General features: G+C 41.8%; 1 protein-coding gene across 7 annotated transcripts in view; it reads left to right on the top strand.

Annotated features, from left to right (window-relative positions):
* Positions 1-20,525, top strand: part of KMT2C (lysine methyltransferase 2C) — a 189,072-nt gene that overhangs the window by 53,833 nt on the left and 114,714 nt on the right. For all 7 annotated transcript variants that reach the window (XM_064703871.1, XM_064703875.1, XM_064703877.1 and 4 more), the window contains 2 exons: positions 5,811-5,949; positions 19,287-19,493. In XM_064703871.1, coding sequence (XP_064559941.1) covers positions 5,811-5,949; positions 19,287-19,493 — 346 coding nt within the window. The remainder of the gene's footprint in view (positions 1-5,810; positions 5,950-19,286; positions 19,494-20,525) is intronic.

The following is a 20,525-nucleotide window of genomic DNA, read 5'->3' as shown; positions in this document are numbered from 1 at the left end:
GCAGTAAGTAAATCAGAGAATTATAGAATAGTTTGGATTGGAAAGGATCTTAAAGATCATTCAGTTCCAACCCTCCTGCCATGGACAGGGACCCACAGACCACATTTCTCAAAGCCCCATCCAACCTGACCTTGAGCACTTCCAAGGATGGGGCATCCCCAGCTTCTCTGGGCAGCCTGTGCCAGTCTCACCACCTCCACAAGAGCAATTTTTTCTAATGGTAATCTAAAACTACCCTCTTTTAGATTATTGTAGAAGATTTCTGCACCTTAGAGATCTGTGCATGTGACTTCCTCAGCCACTGGCAGGAGAGGTGATGCTGCTATCAAATTGTGTCCAGAGCAGTAACAGAATGATGAACTCTGAATAGTGGAAACTTGTTTTGTTCCTAAACTGGGACAGTAAGTGAAACTTGCTGATTACAGTACTGGGTAATCCATGGTTTATGATTTATGTCATGGTGTATCCCAGCTGTCTGCTGAGTGCCACACAGGTGCCCCCTCACTCCCTGCCCCACTGGGATGGGGAGGAGAACTGGATCAAGGTAAAACCCCAGGGCTGAGATTAGAACAGGAATGAGCTCCTGGCACAGGTTGCCCACGGAAGCTCTTCCTGCCCCATCTCCTTAAGTGTTCAAGGATGGATTGGATGGGGCTCTGAGCAACCTGGTCTAGTGAAAGCTGTCCCTGCCCATGGCAGGAGGTTGGGATTGGATAATCTTTAAGGTCCCTTCCAACCCAAACCATTCTGTGATCTATTGGCCATAGTGTTCTGTGGTTTGGAGTATCCCTCTGGTCAGTTGGGGTCAGCTGTCCTGGCCATGCCCTCCCCTGGCTCAGTTTTGCATCTCTTTCCTGGCAGAGCATGGGAAACTGAAGAGTCCTTGCTTTAGAGTAAACATGTTTTAGCAACAGCTAAAACATCAGTGTGTTACCAAAATTAAATCTCATCCTAAATCTAAAACACAGCGCCGTACCCAATACTAAAGAAAATTGACTATGCTAGCCAAACCCAGGACAGGTAGGGATTTTAAATTCATAGTTTGCATTCCCTTGTTAAGGTTTCTCTTGATATTGTTGCTACACTGACCTGGTTTTTATCTGTCAGGACTCCTGGAGCATTTTGGTGTGTTTGTAGCCCTGCAGACCCTGTGGGGCTGTGTAAAGCACCTGGTCATATTGGCTGCTTCCTGACACAGCACTGCCCCTTCCTTGTGCAGAAATAGCTGTGGCTGCCTTCAAAGCTCCTTATTCCCTCTCTCAGAACATCTTGGTGGGCAACAGTTGAGAGCCCTGGGTTCTCCCTACTGTGTTTGGTAATCTTGGTATTTTCCAGCCTGCAATACTTTCTGTTTTTAGTGAAAGTTTTGGAAGCTCATGACATGTGCTTCATTGTCTGCCTAATCAGTAGGTCTGACAGTAGTTAAATAGTCAACCTGCTGCACCTAAATATTAATTTAATAGTAGAATATTAGTTTTATGTTTATGACAGCTCTTTGGATTTTGGTTTTTTTTTTATTTTTAAGTGTCACTTCATAATGAGTATTATAATATTTTAAAGATTTTTTTTCTGGTAGAACTCCTACAATATTTTTAGGTTTTGACTTGACAGGTAGTTTCTAAGTATTTAGAAGAAAACATTTTTGGATATGCTGATGTCTGTCCTTTGCCTGATTGCCACAGCAGAGCCCACACATACATCTCCTTATTCTGCTTTATGTTTACCAGTTTAGCTTGTAGAATAGGGCCTTGTGATTGCAAGAAAATGGAAAAGGATTGTTTGTAAAGAAAAAAAAAGAACATTTTAGATCTTAAGTTGATGTTTCTTCATCACATCCCCAAGAAAGCTGTGATCCTGTAATAAAATCCCAGCCATCCCGTTTCCTGCTTTCCACAAGCTCTGCCACAGGGGGGGATCACAAAAACCAGGGCTGCCCTCCTGAGCCTGCATGTCCCATGTGTGCCTCACATGGAGAGAGGTTTCCAAGGGCTCTGGAGATAGAGCAGGAAATTAGCAGCACAGTTATTACTCAGAATGTTGTAAATCTCTACATAAGACATGTAAATAAGGAGACCAGCTCCCATTAGGAAGGTGGGTAGTCAACATGATCAGCTGGGGGTGCTATGTGCTGTTTGTTATTTTCTTTGAGTGTTCTCTTCATTCTGCACTATAAAGGGGAATAAAAATAATAAGAAATCTTTGAACCTCTGTGAAGTGTTTTTCTCCTCCTTGAAAAAACCCAAATTAAAACTTGAATCGTGTAAAAGATAAGGATTGTCTTTTCACCACTGCATACATGTTACTGAAGCAAATGTGATGGAGATGTTAATTAAAAGACAAATTTAATACAAGTGCTGTAAATCTTACTAGTCCCAGTGACTTCCCTGCATATCTGTCCCCTGTCAGTGTTAGGCAGTTTGATTTTTTTTCCCTCATATTTCATATCTCCATCCTTGGAGATGCTCAAAAACCACCTGGGCAGCTGGCTTTGCTGGCCCTGCTTGAGCAGGGGTTTGGACAAGGTGGCTCTGGGCTGTATTCCAGCCTCTGCCAGATGTGATTCTGTGAGTTGCTCAAGTTGGATAGCATGTGGAAGTCTCAAGCCTTTTGATGACCCATATGGACAGGAACTTTAGTCCTTGTACTTCTGGGGGTTTTCTTTTAATAAGAAAAGTAAAGTTTTCTGTCCTCAGCAGCCAGGTGAGAAAAAGCTATGAATGCAATTGTATTCAAGTAATAAAAAGTTTTAAGTGCAGTGTTTCCTAATACTTTCCTAAAGTTTCACTAAAGGATAATGACATTAAAAAATAACTCAAAGACTCTGGGGAATTGTACAACTAGGTTTTTAAAATCTGTCTCCCCACTAACTCACTATACATAGGCAAGACCTTTGTGGTGCCAGAAACAATCATGAAAAGAGGATGCAAAATAAAGCATTACATATGAATCTGCAAATGAGCTTCCCATTTATTAATCATCCATGGATTTTTCATTCCCAGTAGCTTCAAAGTAGAATGCCATAACCAAATCTGATGATGTTCATTAAACATACTGTGCCAGCTGCTTCCAAGAACATCTCTGAGTTGTACCTGAGATGTCTCCTTGCCAGGCCACTGCTGAGATCCTAGGAATTTGACTCATGAAATGCATGAAGCGCTCCTGTTCTTCCTTCATCTTCTGCAGGAAAACTTTCACAAAGTTTTTTTTTTCATAAGTAACACACAAAATTTTCATTCTGTTTAGTGAGCACCGTGTTTTCAGTCTTCCAACGGCATATTGAGGCACAGTTTGCTTTATTGCAGAGACAGCAACTGAGATGTTGTTTGTCTCATTTAGTATAATTTGGGTCCCTCCTTCTCTGGAGAAGCAAACAGCAGGGGAAATGCACCATAAGGATGTAAGCTCATATAGTTGTCATGTGTAGTGAAACAATCTGTGTCTTCTCACACAGCCCAGAGTTCCTGGGAGTGGCTGAGAGCGCCCCTGAACTTGGCCTTCCCTGAGTGCTGGGTGCCCAGTAATGGAAATGAGCTGAAAGCTGGCACAGAGTAAATGGCTTTTTTCCTTTCCTTGATTGAAAGTTTCAGCAGGCACACAATCAAGCCAGAGTTCCTTTTGCAAAGTTTAACTAGGTTAAAGAAAGTGGCCAGGATGGATCAGAGCAGGGCCAGGGTTTCCGGTGGTCTTCCTGGAGCGCCTCAGGCGTGGCTGGCCCGGGCTGTGCTGTGGGGTTTGTTCTGAGGGCTTCGGCGTCCGCCTGTCTTCTAGGTGTTTATGTTTTGCTCTCTTCATTGAGGTTGCATTTAGAAATTTGGGGGTTACTGGCACAAGATTATCCTTTGGATCCGACATTCTTGGAAATGCACCGCAGACCGTTCTGAATGGCTCTGCTGGACGCTGCCTGCTTCGGGAATCTTCATCCAGGAAACATCCAGGGATGTTTGTTCAGATGTGCCAGAAACTGAGGGTGTGGGGTTTGGGTTTATTTTGTTTTCTTTTCCGTACAGAGACATTTACTATTACAAGGGATGCATTCCCATGGGGATATTTATTTAGTGTAAAATCAAGATCCAGCGTGTTTGTTCAGAATAGGTTGGTGAAAAGGATTTAACACAATCCATTGGGATTTTGGACAGGTAGTCACTTTTGGATGTTTCAGGTGCCCAAAAAACATTTCAGATGTATGTTACTGAGTTGTTTAACTGAAGTAGGAGATGCAGTTTCAATTTACACCCGCTCAGATAAATACTTGGAACACTCAGTCATAACCAGGAATTATTTTTTTTCCTTTATATTGCGTTTCTCGTCACTGTGGTTTGAGGTGTTCACTGAGGGTTTTAAATGTTACACATTGTCTTCCTAAATGAGTTCACTTTAGGTTAAAGAAAAATCTTCCTTCCAATGTCTGTGCATGAAACAAGACAGATTTCCCATTTTCCATGTGCTGTAGCAGGCGTATGATTTCAGTATTTCAGACCAAGCTGCACAGTTTTATGTTCTGAGAATTTTCCTCTCTTTTCTTGGTTTTATTTATAAGATTAAAGCTTGTAGCAGGTTTTTATGCGTGCCCACCCATGTGGCAGATTCTTCTACCCTTTCATTTCTCCACTTGTCATTTATCCTTTGCAATATTTAATTATATTTTGACATGTATGTTAATTTTTAAAAAAATGTGAATATATCTTCTGCTGAAGTTTTCTAAATAATCTGCTGCTTTACTCTAACTGGACTTCTTTGCAAGAGCTGTATGTACTGACCTGTGAGCTCAAGCCCATGTTCACTGGGAATTTTGAAGGGGACCAAAATGGTACTGCCATGAGACAGATCTAGAAGCCATGGACACAGGCAGCGTGAGGCTCATGTATCTCTAGCTGGATATATCAAAGCACATCTGTCAGAGTCTTGTGATTTTTATGTTGCTTAGGTTTCAAAATCAAAGTACAGAGGAGTGCAGAAACACCAAATTCTGTTGCTATACAGCCTTGAACTTTGTTCTGTGCATTCTGGTGTACTTGGAGCAGCACTTTTCCATGTCCTTCTGGTAAATCCCTGACTCATTCCAAGCAAAGGGGGAAATGATTGGGAAGAGGATTTAAAGTTGCACAGACAGTGGCAACTTCACATTTCATGTTTCAGAGTAAAACCAAACTTTCTAGTCAAATCTAGCGTTGTCAGCTAGATTATATATTTTTATATTTATATAGATGTATATATTATTCTGTCTAACAGCTCAGGTAATGTAAAAGTATGCTAAGAAATTGGTTATTTTCCTTCAGTTCAGAATGAAGTTTAAGCTGGCATAAACCAGATCCTTCATTCCTTTACATCCTCAACCCTGTGCCAGCATAGTTAGTGTAACCAGGAATGAATTTGCAGGGAATTGAACAAAGTTAAAGTTAATAGGAGGGGAAAAAACGTTTAATATACCCCAGAGTAGCATGCTCACTGTGATGTTTGCTCAGGGCTGACGCAGCAGGTGCATGAGAGATGTGGGGAGAATGGAAATGCCTAAAACTCCAGCCTTGTATGAAATTTGTCACTGAACAGCTCTCCCCTTGCCCCATTCCTTGTTGCTATTGAACAGCTTTAGTTCACAGTGGTGCTTTGTGTTATGGAAATAATGTTGTTAGCATCCAGTTTCATGTTTTAGTTAGGTGTGATAATTTCCCATTCTGCTAATTTTGTTGTGTGGCAAAAGATATTTACATGGGTTAACCTATAAATAAAATGAGTGTTTTCTGTGCAAGGAAAAGCTTCCAGATGCAGATAAAGTAATAAATAATTTTTTTGGTTTTTTTTTTTTTCCCCAGAAGTCAAAGAGCAGTCTGCAGAGGAGGATGCCCAGGCAGAAGTGGAGAGCACCAAGCAGCTAACACCAGTCCTTCAGCACTCCGTGTCCGAGGAGTCCGCGAGCTCCACCGCCTCCGTGGGTGTGGAAGCCAAAACCAGGTGGGTGAGAGAGCCAGGAGGAGGTGGCTGCTGAGTCAGGGGCAGGGCTGGGGCTCTGGGTGCAGAGTGCTCAGGGCACAGGGCTGGGACTCGCTGTCCCTGCTTTGAAGTTCGGGGCTGTGCTTTAATTGGCGTTCGGGGAGATCAAGGTGAGAAGCGCGTTCCGTGAGTGCTGTCCTCACAGGGCTCTGGGAAAGCCTTGAGTTACAGCTGGGTAAATGAAAGGAGGCATAAGTGATAGGAGATAAAATGTGATTACTGAAGCTTTCCTGCTGTGTAGGAAATGGTGTATTAGCAAATTTATAGAAAGTTGTTTTTTGATGTTGCATCTTGTGTTAGTGTATTTTCAGGAACAAAGTAAACTAAATCTCTTGCCATGTCTCCTGTGTTCTTCCTTGTTTTGGAATTTATAACAGAGAAAATAACATTTGTATTTTTGAATATTTTTATTAATACAAATTAACCTAAAAGCAGTGAAAGTATTAATTATGTTACATGAGGGAAACCAGAGCGCACTGCCTGTGATCACTGTTAAATGGTGTCACACAATTCCAGCAGAGCTTCTCTGGTGAAGCTCTGATAAGAGCTTCTAACCCAGTTGCAGGTCTCTCCTGCTGCAGAAGGTGCTCTTACCAGCTACCAGACAGTTACAGGTGTAATTATATTTTGACAGACTTGGAGAGAATTGTCGTCATCATTTCTCTTCCTCCTAATCCAACACAGAGCATATTTTCCATGCACAAAAAATTACTTAATCTACTTGATGCATATATAATTTTCATGTTTTACATGCTCACAAACTTCTTAGATTTCAAGAGCTACTTTCCTTCTTACAGAAAATTCAGTTAAATAGTTCTTGTGCATATACCTGAGTGAAATACATAAAAATTTCTGTTCTTGATGGAATTTTCCAAGGCTGAGATTAAATTGCACTAAATACATAGAGCAGCTTGAACTGAGCAGCTGTTTTTCTTCATTATTTGACCCTGTTTTGGATAATTTGCAGAAAAATTTAGTGCTGTTTCATCCACTCTCTGTTCTTCTCAAGGTTACTTTTTTTGCTGTTGTCATGAATATTTGATTACACCACTTTCCATAGACTTGTTTCTTAAAAGCTGGACAACAGTCGCCTGGAAAAACTTTGGCCTGGTTCTGAGCCAGCCCTTATTTGCCCTCAACTTATTCTTCCTTCCAACTGAAAGTGTTGACTTTGATCAGTCAGGATGGAATGACTGTTATGTGCTCATTGCTTAGACTGATCAAAGTATTAGAAGGCTGAGTACTATTAATTTTTAATTAAAATAATAGTGATCAGACTCTGACATTTTGGAAGGAAATGTATTGAGGAGGTACGAAACTGTTAATTGGGAATCAGAGGGTTTCTCTGACCCCAGGTAATTTTGATTTCAAACTTGGATGCAGAATGGGGGTTAGTTGTAGAAGTCATTGAAGTCCTCAGAACGGTGGAAAAACCCCAGATGTCAGGGTTTCTGTGGAAGTGTTTCGTGAAAAAATCTGATCTGTGATGTTTGATCAATCATTTGTGCCATGCTCTGTCACTGACATTGTGCCATACAGAGGCTGGAGGACTGAGTTCTGGGTGCTTGACTCTGTTTTCTTAGGAGAAAATACAGTGTGTGAAATAACAGACTCTGCTAATGCTTATGTAATGACTGGAGGAAATGTATCAAGGTTTAGGATAAAGAGTGACTCCACAGTGCCTTAAAGCTGTTACTTGGGGAAGTAGTTTTAAAGCTGATTTCCAAATAATTCATACTCATCAGCTTCATCTCTTCCTTGGTAAGCTTTTCTGTTTTATAACTTAAGTAACTTCCACTTTCTAATAAAATGGAAGAGTTGGTATATTTAAAAATAGCTTTAGGTATGTAAGACATAGGAGCATTATGAGAGTGTATCATAACAGACAGAGCAGAAATTGCCTAGAAGACAGAAAAGAATCCAAGCTTCCACAAGAAGTAGATAAAGGTGTAGGTGGAGCTACTTTTGCATTGCTTTTTCAGAGTTCAGTATAAGAAAATTCTGTGTTTCTGTCTTTGGTAGTGAAGATAAAGGAATTAGAGAAGTACAGGACACAGGGCATAAAATAAAGTCTTTTCCATGAAAAAAATTAAATAATTTACTACTAAAAACCAGTGATTTTAACATAGTAGGACATATCAAAGCTAGGATGGGGATTTCAGTAGCTGAGAGATTAGCCAGAACTTGGCTTGTGTGGTGTTTCTCTCTGGATCCTTCCCGAGACTGCAGCTAAATAAAAACATTCAAGAGAAAGGCGAGAGAGCTGGTAAATTTTGGAACCTCCCTGAGGTGGGATATGGGAAACCAAGAGAATACTGACAGCGAGTGGAATTGGGCAGGGAATTAAATAACAGCTTCAGGATTAGTGCTCAGAAAGCAATGTGTTAAAACCCCATTAAAATAAAGAGAATCTGGGCCATAGTGGGGTGGGGAGGCTGAAAGGGCTGAGGCGTGTGCTTGAAAGGAGTGAGTGAATTATTGACCACATGTGGGGAGGGGCAATAACATCAAGCAGAGATAAACTCCCAAGCCTGGCAGTGGCAGGAGTAACACTGCCAGCTCCTATATATCACGAGCATCATGGGTTTTGGAGCCTTTTCCTTTGGTTGTTCCCTTTTTTCTTTTTGTAAGCCTTGTGAGAAGCTTCTGTCAGGCCAGGACTTATGGCTGAGTGGAATCCAGCTTCTTGCAAAGGAATCTGCTGCCTTGGTTTGTGCTGCCTGCAGAGAGCAGGGGAAGTGCAGCCCTTGGGGAAGGCAGGGAGCCAGGAGCCGGCTGCGACTCAGAGCAGAGCCCGCTTCCACCTTCCTCCTCTGGTTCCCACATTGGCAACCCCTGGCATTAAAAGCTAAGGAGAATGGCCTAGAAACACAATTTCATAGAAGAACAAAACACCTTTTGATTCATTTTACTTTCTGTCTGCTCTCGGAGAATGTGAATCGCATTAATTGCATGTTTTTGGTCCTTTTGCCATAATCATGAAGACAGAACATTCTTAAAAAGTAGAAGCTGAGGTTTTCACACAGCTCTTTTTGATTTTGGTGCTTTGGCCTGCTTAAATATCTGCTCTTGTGAGATTGTTGCTAAAACTACAAAAAACCCCCAAAGAACTGGCAAAACACCTTCCTGCTTTCTTGCTTCACTTGTAATTGGACAAAGCACGTAATTTTCATTCCAGACCAATTGCGCCATTCCCTGTTATTTTGTTGCTGCTGCTGCTGAATGAAATCTGGAGTGTGGAGATGGAGGGCTTGGGTGCTTTATTCCATCAAAAAGAAGCGGTTGGTGAACATCTGTAGATTGTGTGAACAAAGAAAATAGTGAAAAAGTAGCAGTGAACTTCATCTTTCTTCCTTTTTTAAAAATAATCTTAAAGCACATTACAAAATTTGTAACAGAGCAACACTGAGTGGAGGAAGAAATTGTGGAGAGGCAGAGAGTAGACAGATAGAATAGAATTATTCTGGATAGAATAATACTGCAGTGATGGAAGGAAAAGCTAGATCTCTAGGCAGGAGGAAGTTAGATAAAAGATGTAATACTAAAATATGTTTAAAATATTGTTGAAGTTGTAAAGTCAAGCACATGTTTTGAGGAGATACCAGTATTAAGATTAATTTTGAAACTGATTATTTCTTTTTATGAACAAGTCCTGTGATACAATTTGTAGTTTTATGGGAATGTTTTTCTCCAAGGAGAGTTTCTGCAGAGAATGGATCTTATGCATGACACAGGGCATTTGAAGCCATTGCAGAGTTTTGCCTTTACATTTCCAGCTCTAGATCCATGTAAACATTTATGGGATCTCGCTCTGAAGCCAGTGATTTACATCTGGAAAGAGGACATAGCATTCCTTTGTCTTCCAAACTGAAGTACTACTTCAGCATTATATTAATGACCAGTGTAACCCAGAGTGGAATTACTGATTTGGCTAGCAGGGCACAACTGAAGACTAAGACCACACACTGAAAAATGAGAAAAAAAGTTAAATATTTACTGGTTTTCTATCCTGTTTGTTCATGCATTATTAGGGAAATGGTCTCCAAGAAGAATTCTGTGACGAATCATTGTTAAAGCAACTTTTCCTTGGATTTATAGGGCAGGAAGGGACCTTTGGAACTCATCTAATTCACCTCCTTTTCCAAGGCAGTTATCTACAGCTGTCATTCCTGCCACAAGCTTTCATAAACTGCTCTTAAATCTTCCAGTAATAAAAGCTCTATATCTTCCCTAAACAGTCCCTTCCAGTCTATTCTTTGTTTTTACTGTTGGAACCACTTTGCTCACATCTAACACACGTTCTCCTCATCCTGGGTTTATTCCATTGCTACTCATACCATCTGCCAAGGATAATGGAGGACAGCTTTGTGCAAAAGTCTCTCATTTATTTCCCCAGCATGCTTTACCTCGTAACAGAAATCCCAAATTTGTTCCTACTTTCTTTGTAGATGATGTTTTCTTGAGCTCAGATCCTTCTTGCTGGTTTGAGTTTTCTCCAGATGGTCTGTGTCTTTCTCAGAGCACAGAAGGCGTGTCACACAAATGGGGCCAAAGAAGGGGTTCACAGGCAGCCAAAATCCTGCCTTTTGCTTAGGCTGAACAATTGCCATTGTGGCCATAATGTGTTTAATGCTCTCATGTAGGACTTGTGGGATTTGACGCCATAATCTGTGACATTCATGGCTGGGCCTTTAAGTTGCACAGAGCTTTGCTCCATGATTTAATCTGTTCTGTAGGAAGGTCCAACAACAGAAACCATGAAATGTCTCCTGCCCAGCCTGAGGAGGGGCTCCAGGTTTCTGGAGTTCCACTCTCAGCCTCTCAGATGTGCTTAGGCAGCTTTTGTCTCATCCCCATGAGCTGCATGTCTCCACCTGGGTCTGCCCTGCTGCTTGCAAGTCCTGCACTGGTGAGCAGCAAGCTGAGCACTGGCAGGTCAGCTCTGATGCCTGGACAAGTGTCCTGTCCTCAGGGAGATGGCAGACAGACGGACAGACAGAAGCACCCCGTGGCTGGGAGTCTGTCAGGCCATGCTTCAGGGCTGAGGGCAGTACTCACTGCAGCATGGGATGCCTGCTTTGTCAGGGGCTGCACAGATACAGGATATTCACAGACAGTGGTAATAGTCTGGAATCTTCTGTGTCAGTGTGGAGTGAATACAGCATTTTCTCTCATTTCTTCCAACTACCACCTCTTCCATTTGGTTGTTTTTTGGTTTGTTTGTTGTTGGTTTTTATTTCCAGCTTTCTTTGCCAGCCTCTTGGGGTTTTTTATGCTGTTGAATGCTCATATTCCCATTCTATTGACTAATTCTAAGCTGCTCATCAGTTTTTATCATTGTTTCAAGGTTCACTTAGTTGAGGTTTACACCTCTTTGTCTGATGTGCAGTTTCCTTCTATCCATTTCCAGTGGCTTCTAGACAGGTGTTTGTTACATGATATCTCTTATCACCCCTTTGTCCATTTTCTTGCTCATTTCCTTGTCAGCTGTAACTGTTTCCTTCTTGCTTCCTTGGGCTGTCAGTGTGATCTGTGTTATTTCCCATAGTCAGTAGTCTCATTTCTCCAGCACTCTCCATTTCCCTCACACAGCAAACCCTGTTATGCCCTGAATTCCTTCCTTGCTTCCATGCAGAAGCTGATGGGATGTACAAGCAATTTAAATGGTAAAATCTGGACTCACAGCACCCCAGAGCTGTAGTTGCAGAGATGATCCCTGTGAGTGTCTCTGACCTTTGCCAGAAGGATGTTCATTCAAATGGATGGTGCATATGGAGTCTGCTTTCACTCTGGGACTGAGATTGGAGTGTGCTTAGTGAGGAGAGAACCTTTGTGCTCGTGGCTTCAATGTGCTAAAGCTCTTCTGAAGCACATGGGCTCTGCTTGGTGAGGATAGAGGTATTTAGAGAAACAAGTTTGGGGTATAAACTAATTTTCAAGCTATTTAAGCTGTACAAGCTAATTTTCATGGGGTTACAGAAAGTCTATCTAACTTCAGAAATTAATATAGTGAAACTCTAAACATTTCACAGAACAACAGAAGGGTTGATCAAAGATCTGAAGTAGATTCCAGTTTAACAATTCAGGACCCTTCAGTCTCTGAAAGATGTTGGAGAAGGAAGATAAACTTCAGAATCATAGATGGAGTGGAGAAGGTGACTGTATCCTGACTGTTTTGTTTCTTTTAATGCAAGAAGCTGAGGGTCATCAAGTGAAACTTTTAAGGGTTAGATGCAGAATAAGAGGAGGTGATTCTCTGTACAGCAGAGAGTTGTCTAGAGTAATACCCTTGCCAAAGGATGTGGTTTGCTGAGACTTTAGGTGTGGTCAAGAGCAGACTGGGCAAGTTCAGGAAAGGGAAACTGAGAATAAGTGCAGAGGAATCACAGTTGATACAGGGAGGCCCTGAACTGAATGTGCTGAGGGCATGGATAGTACCATGTCTGCCTCCTCTTTAATATCCCTGCACCTCTGCTTGTCCAGTTTAGGTGAAGCTTTCTTGAAAATCTGCTGTTCAAAGCCTTCTTGCTAAATGGTAAATCTCAGTAATTTTCAGATAGAAGACCCTACTTAGTATTGTTATGAAATTCTCTTCAAGAGAGATTGGCACCTCTGTGTGAGTTGGGTGTGACTGTGTCTGCCCCAGCCTGGAAGTGTTCAAGGCCGGCCTGGATGGGGCTTGGAGCAGCCTCTCGTAGTGGAAGGTGTCCCTGCCCTGGCAGGAGGCTTGGAACTGGATGATATTTAAGGTCCCTCCAGCCCAAACCATTCTGTGTATTTATGTTTTAATTACCAAGAGAGAGAATGGGCATAGATGGCATCCTGAAGGCTGAAGTTACAGATCTTCTTATTCTTTGACTTTTATCCCTCAGAGATGAAGATAACTCTCAGAATTTTATGAATTGCTACTTTTCAGGTACAATCAATTGCATTCTTTCAGAGATTGTTATTTGAGAGAACAAATCAGTTCACATGGACCTTAAGGAATTATCTAGAGGGCCTTGGATTGGACCTCTGAATTCACTTTTTTCAGCACTGGCATTCTGGTAACTCCTCCTGCATCTAGGGCATGTTAAACCCTAACTGAACTTTAAATACTTGTTTAAATTAAAGCTGACACAATTCATGGTGAATAAGAACGTATTTTCTGCATTTCAAAATGTCAGTAAGATGTGTTGTTTTGGTTGTGTTTGGAGGGGAATGTTTTCTTCCTTTCAAATGAGAAGAGTATCATTAAGTTGATTATATGGCTGTAGAACTCCAACTGTGCTGGTTTGAAGAAATTGGAAAGCAGTTATTGTCTAATGCAGTTTAATTGCTTTGTATAAACTTTTAAAATTCTTCACTTGAAGTTCATATGAACTCTCTCCTGCCTCCTTTTTTTTAAAAAAGAATTATGCTGCATGAGTTAAATACTTACTTCAACCCCAAATCACTATAATAGTATAATAGTGTCAAACCACTTCACAATTTCAAGTTGTTCTGTGATTCAGGTACCTGTTGGAAGGAGATTGTGCATCAAGCACTTAAATACAGCTTTTAGCAGAGATTTTTTGCTTCTTTCTCTTTGTGGTGTCTCCATTTGCCCTTTCCATCCCTGTCTGTCCTCAGTATCCTCATTCAGAAGGGTGATTTATTGGGTTGTTAATGCTGTATCAATATGAAGCTGTTAGGCCTCACCTAATGAGATTTCTTCAGTAGTTTACTTTCAAACTTTGTTATTATTGAGGTCCAGATATTTACAGAATATTTAGATGATGCTGAAAAGCTTCATCTGAATCTGAGTTTCAGATAAACTTTACCTCTGTGAATATCTCACATATATTTGAACTCACACTGATGCAGATCCCTGGTATTGTTTCAAGTCAGAAATGGGTTTTTTTCCTTCACTTAAAGTGCAGCTTGCAGGTATTGATTTGAATTTACATAAATGATACAGTGGTGGCTCCTCACTAAGGAGAAGAACACTTTACTCTTTAAATAACATATCATAAAATGAGAGCAAAGGTATTTTGTGCACTAGCACAACTTGGCAGAGGTAAATAAATAGTAGGTCCCCTGCAGTGTTTCATTTAGCCTTTTAGCATATGTTAAAACTACTAACAGGGTTAGGTGGAAGAAGAATTCTCAAGGCCAGTTCTCATCAGTCTGCTTTGGTAATTAGTACAAATGATTCTCTGAAGTTCTGTTTTGCTCCCAAGTACTCCATTTCACTGTGATGAGCTTAATTTTAATAGTGAAAAATAGATGCTAAAACCACTGTAAATTTCTGTAACAAGTAGTGTGTGAAAAAGACATCCTGAAGGTATTTCTAGGCCTTTAAAAACTAATTTGTAGCAAAAGTCACATGATAACCCTCTTTACTTTCTTTTTCAACCCAAACCATGAATGAAAGAAATCTTGATGCTTTCCAAGTTGGGTTTCTTTTCAACTTCAGTGCAATTTTTTTTTTGTTATCATTTGTTATCATGGTAAATGGCAGTAGTGATCATCTGCAACTTAGTGTTTAATGTTGAGGCAATGGCTATAGCTAGTGGATATTACTGGAATTGCCATGCCTTGCATTTTCTCAAATATAATCCATTATTTTTTCCTGTTTAAACCCGCTTTAAATGTGATTAATTGGAAAAGGTAAATGAACAGCAAAACTCCTTTTGAGATACCATTCCCACAGTAGGCTGGGAGGGATTTCAGGAAAGTTACAAGGTGATCATCTCTTGAGCTGAATCCAAGAGTTTGAATTTCTCCTGCTGTTGACAACCTCCCCTTTATCTCTGTGTGATGCTTGGATTCCCCTGTGCAGGCTCTGCTGAAAGAAAGGCACCTTTAACTCCTCTCTGCAGAGCAGGCAGCTGCAGGATTTCCTTTAGCCTGCCACCCTCTCCACTGGGTACTGAGAGGGTTGGATAACTTCAAGCATCTCACTGACAGACATGCTCAGCAGAGGCCGCTTGCTGTCTTGCTTGGAAGGAAGTTGTTCTGTGAGAATGAGGAAGGAGGGTTTATTCCCCCAGCTGTGGGGCTGTGGAGGCATGGCAGTGCCCCATATCACTGCAGTGTGGGGTGCATTCTACCCACGTGTGAAAAACAGGCAGGAGAGTGAGAGTGAGATACTCTTGAGGGTCACACAACCTCCCCTGGACATATCTGAAGATTTCCAGAAGCTGCACAGTGCTCACGTGGGCACAAGTGCACATCTGTGAGATAGGGGCCACAGCATAAAGAAAACATGTTTGCATGAGCCAGTCTGCACATCTGCTTGTTATCAAGGAGCCTTGGCTGACACAGGATTACCCAGTGCCATTTCCCAGCTCACAAGGATCCAGGAGGGGCCTCTGCTTACTCCTACAGGTGTTGGTAATCCTGATGCTAAGGCTTAATTCTGCTAAAAAATAGTTTTGGGGGACTCTCAGTTTTACCTCAATCCTCTGACTGAATATTTGCAAGCAAACCAGATGTTTCTCCTCCTCTGGTTGTGATTTAATATTGTGCAATTAGTTGCCCAATACTGCATGTGTTGAAATGAAGTTGTTTCAGTGGGAAAGTCTGAGTTTTAGGATGAGTCCTGATGGCTGTCATTAGTCAAGTAAAGGAAATGGTGTCTGGTCTCCCTTCCTTCACGATTAAGTGGCTGCAGGGCATTTTGTTATCCTTTGTCAGGATGTGGACAGGGGAGGATTATAGCACTTCAGATTCTTGTCAGAGGGTTGAGTAAATTCTGTGTAAGGAAGAGACACTGATGGGATGAAATAAGGACCTGTAGAAGAGAGTGGCTGTGAAAGAGTGATGGGATCAACATGTTTCTTGTTAGAAAGGGCATCCTTCAAATCCAAGGAGGCAAGTCTGGATCTCCTCCCATGGCTCAATGGGAACAGACATTAGCTTCAGACATTACCAGCTTTTCTGCCTCTTACTGCATCCCCAAAACCCAGCATGTCTGCTTCATTCTGAACACAGTTTTTCCTCAGTGTTATGTATTAAAATTTCTGTGCATTCAAATCTACAAAATCCTTATGGATGAGGTGAGGGATAGGAGCACCTCCTGGTAATAAACCACTTCTGGATCTTTAAACTCTTACAAGAAAGTAGCATTTGTCATGGGAAAATATGTCATATAAGTTGAAGTTACAGATAACGAACTTTCATTTTGAGTTGGAACACCTAAGATATATCTTAAATGGAATACTGTTGAGCTGCTTTTTATTTTTTTAGTAGCTTATAAAAAGATTTGTGACACATTGTCTCTTGCTTTTTATCCCATTTTGAATTATCCTGTTCTTAAAATATGTTAATTATGATAACAGATCTAGAGTTTGATCTTAAGATTTGCCAGTATCTCTATTTCGTTATCTTCAATATGAGAGCTCTTCTTGCATCACAGATTTAGATCCTCTAATTGCATATTGACATATGGAAAGTAGATTTGTAAGTACTTTCTGCAGTCCTCAGATGATAAGAAAAAAATCTCTACCTTCTGCCCATACAGACATAACTTAAAATATTTACTGAGCACTTAAAGCTAAAAGGCTAACGTGATGGACTGGCCACTTTGCACAGCATGACAAGCCAGCAGCTGTGGCATGTCAGGGGGCACAGGAGCGTGGCTTTCCTGCAGAGGGTCTCTGCAGCATCCCAGCAGTTTGGCAGGGAGTTCACTGCCACTGTGGCTGTTGGCTCTGGGTGCAGTTGAAGCCCCTCTGTTTACCCCCCTGGAAATTGTGAAACCTTTTTTCCCCCCTTTGTATAATCTCTCCCCTCCATCTCAGCCCCACAATGTCCTGGCAGCGCTCTGGGCACGTTCTGCTGCTCCTGTCTTTAACTTTTGCACTGTGTGCTCACAGCCTTCAGTGAGGGCTCCCCAGCCCCCTCCCCGTGGCGAGCACTCTGTTCAGCTGCGTTCCCCAGCTCTGCCGAAGCAGGAGCAGTAGCACAAACCATATGATTCTTGACAGCCTCACAGCTGTCCACACCGCGCTGCAGAGTAGCTGTGAAACTCACTGCTCCTGTTGTTTCACTCCACCCTGCCTGCAGAATGCTTCTGCTGGAAGTTGAGATGCTGGAGCTGCTTTACAGGCTCCAGAAATACCAGCTTTACTCCTGTATGCCTTTTCAAATAATACCACTTGAAAAGTTAGTTTATTTTTTTTTCTTAATTACTGTTTCGTATTTCTCTTTTATAGATCTTAACGTTATTGCATATTTGCTGTGACTCCACTTTAAAGGGCTTTGTTTATTTCTTTGTAATTATCTTCAAGTCTTTTAATGAGCAGTGATAGTCTGTCCTAACAGGATGTATGAATAATTATTTATTCCACTGTGGATAATCTTGTGTTTGTAACTAGTGTAATTTATATACCATGGCATTGCCTGTTTAAATCTCTTAAGTCTCCTCACAAGTCTCTCTAGTCTCCACCAGCATAAATAGCTTTGCTTTCCCTGCTTAGGAACTCTGCTTCTGAGGCCATATCAGGTTTCACTGGCAGTCCAGTGGTTACAGTCACTGACAGACAAATAATAGTGTATTTGTTGCTCTAGCCCACTAAAAGCTAGCTATAAAATAGACATATGTACTGTTCAGTGTAACTTTTCACTGCTCTCACACGACCTTTATCCATCTTTTTGGATAAAATCTTTGAATTTTTTTGTCTTCAGATATCTTTTTCTAAAGATTTCCAGAACGTGTCAGACATTTGCCATCAGCTCCGGGGGTTGTGCTGGCTCCTGCTGGTTGTGTGTTGAGGCACATCAGTGAGGGATGTGCAGCCAAGGCCACGAGATGAGGACAAATGTTTCCTAACAGTACCACAGGAAGGTGTCATTTCAGTGCCATGAATGGGACTGACTTTATCTGCCTACCAACCTGCATGTTCCCAGTGGTCCATCTGCCTCAGTGAAAGTGCAGTCCTATCTATCAGCCATGTATGAAAGCTTTTTGCTTCATTCTGGGCTTCATTTTGGGCTCATGAAACACTTCTCCCTTCCTTAGCATCTCACTGTCTGGTATCACCAGTAGTAGTAGACCAGTTCAGTTTTCTTTCTTCTTTTTCTTTATTCCTCTTTTTGCTGTATACTGAGAGCAAAAGGAGCCATCCCAGAGTATGATAAACCAAATATCAGAGGCTTTGCTGGATTCTTGGGGTTTTATGTTCTGATCTGGAACTTTCCTTTTCCACTTCCACTTTTTTCTGTTGCTGTTCTTGTCTCTCTAGGCTGAAGAGCACAGGAGGCTTTATTTTCCCCCAAGAATTTAGTAAATATTTTACAGCAGTTTAGCCTTAAGGTTTTCTCTTCCTCCCACTTCACTTCCCTCCTCTCACTCACACAGCACAGACTGTCCCAAATCCAAATGTGCCACCTTGGAGATGCACTGAAATCTATTTAAATGGAATCCAGGCATAACCAAGCCTCTATCCAAGTGCCTGATTCCCTGAGGCATCTTTTTGGGGTCTTTGGGGCATAAATACGAAGAAAACAGAATTGCTCATTTAAGCATTTAAAAAAAAGTGTTAAATGGCCTTCCTTTAATGCAAACTGCATTAGTTGCAGAAGTTCACATTTTAAGTTTGTGGGTATGTTTATTATAGAAATATTTTTCAGTAGCTTCCATATGATGTGACACAAGGAGTGCTGTCAGAGCTGTCATTTCAATCCTGTCGCTGTGTTGTGCATGTTAAAACATAATTGCAAATGGTACAGGGTATTGCAGCGGTCACGGTTCTGTAAATTTAAAATTCCTCCAGTAAAACTTTTAGACATGATTTTGTTTTTAAATATTGAAGTAAATGAGGATGGTTGGATTTGTGCATGTGGTGTGCTCTGGCACGTGTGACTGTAGCCATTGCTGTGGTTTTCTCATTATTCCATTTTTCTCCATGTTAGTAAACCTTTTAGTCTATAGTATTTACACATTGGGTTACACATAGGCTGTATGTGCATCCAGAAAGGTGTGTGTGCTGTAATGTTCTTTGTGTTCTGTAACATTTTGATGCCTTTTAGCAAGCATGTGTCTAGACACACAGAATTTTGGAAATTCTAATCAGTTAAATATAACATGGACTTTTTTTTTTTGTTTGCTTCCTTAATCAGGCAGTTTTGTGAACAGAAAAAAGTTCTTTTAAAGTAACTGTTAATTAGCTGGAAATAGTGTTTCTGAATGCTGACTTCTGATACCTGACAGCCCATTGGAGCTTTTATTGTCTTGTTATAAAGGGTTAAATTAGCATGAAATTTGCTCTTTGATGGGGTATCCTCTGCTGGTTTTCCCCCCATTAAAGACGTAATGATCTTCCTTTTTACAGCGAACAACTCTGCGCCTTTTGTTACTGTGGAGAACGGAGCTCATTAGGACAAGGAGATTTAAAACAATTCGGTCCCACTCCTGGGTATGTTATCCCATGGAAAAACCAGCCTTTAAATAAGAGTGAAGCCAGCGACAGCGCCGATGGAGCCTGTGAGAGAACTCCAAGGCAAAACTCAGTGCTGCGCAAACAGAGAGGCCAGAAGAAGTAAGTCTGTCCTAAAAGAAATATGTAGATTTTTAAAATTTTGCATGAAATTCAGGAAGGATCTTTACTGGTTCTGTACTGCAATAGGTAACTAACTTGTATTTGTGTAAATGTGGGGTTTTAATATTAAAAACTGTTTGTAAGGAAAATCAGTATATACACAAAAACCTAACTAAAAATCGAAGCCCAGAGCAACCAACATATGAGGGGTAAAGCAGTGGCTGTCTCTTTTGATTTTTTAAAAAGGGTTTGTTTCTTCCCCAAGTGAGAATCTTCACTCTGCTAGAACACAGATAAGAGACATAGCTACTATAAGGCGCTGATCTACTTGTGATGCTGAAGTAAAAGCACACATGAAGGGTGGAAGAGGATGGACTTTTGACACTTGATGTGTTATGTAGTCTGGAATGATGGGCAGCCTCTGCCCATTGGAGCCTCTCCTCTTGCCATCCAGTGCTGACTCTCACCCTGGTGCCATGCTGTCAGAGCACAGAGCAGTGGTTCCTGCCCTGCAGGATGGGGTTTGCTGGCAGCTCTCCCAGATGGGGGTTTTGTTTTGGTCCCCCGGCCTCTCAGTGACTGTGAGAGATGGCAGGGGCATACCTGGCCCTGCAGTGGAGGTTGCTCAGTACATGCGTAATCCCTCTGTGATGGGACTGATCAGAGCCACATCTTAGTGGGTGTGGGGGTCCTGTCACTGGGCCTTGTGTTGACTTGGGTTCATTCAGGGTTGATGGTGAATGTGGGATCATCAGGGCCGTCTGTGTGACAGAGGAGCTGCAATCCTAGAGAAACATGGGTGGTGGCAGTGGCGATGCAGGGCTGCAGGCCATGGCTACAGGATGGGCTGAGTGGGGTTGAGGGCGATGAGGGGCTGTGGGTGGTGAGGGGTTGAGGGCAGTGAGGGGCCACAGGCAATGTGGAGTTGAGGGTGGTGCGGGGCTGTGGCTGGTGCAGGGTTGTGGGTGGTGAGGGGCTGTGGGTGCTGTGGGGTTGGGCATGGTGAGGGGCCACAGGCCGTGAGGGGTTGAG

The sequence above is a fragment of the Zonotrichia leucophrys genome, chromosome 2 (assembly GCF_028769735.1).
Source record: "Zonotrichia leucophrys gambelii isolate GWCS_2022_RI chromosome 2, RI_Zleu_2.0, whole genome shotgun sequence".
NCBI lineage: Eukaryota > Metazoa > Chordata > Aves > Passeriformes > Passerellidae > Zonotrichia > Zonotrichia leucophrys.
This window is presented reverse-complemented; position numbering and strand designations above follow the sequence as displayed.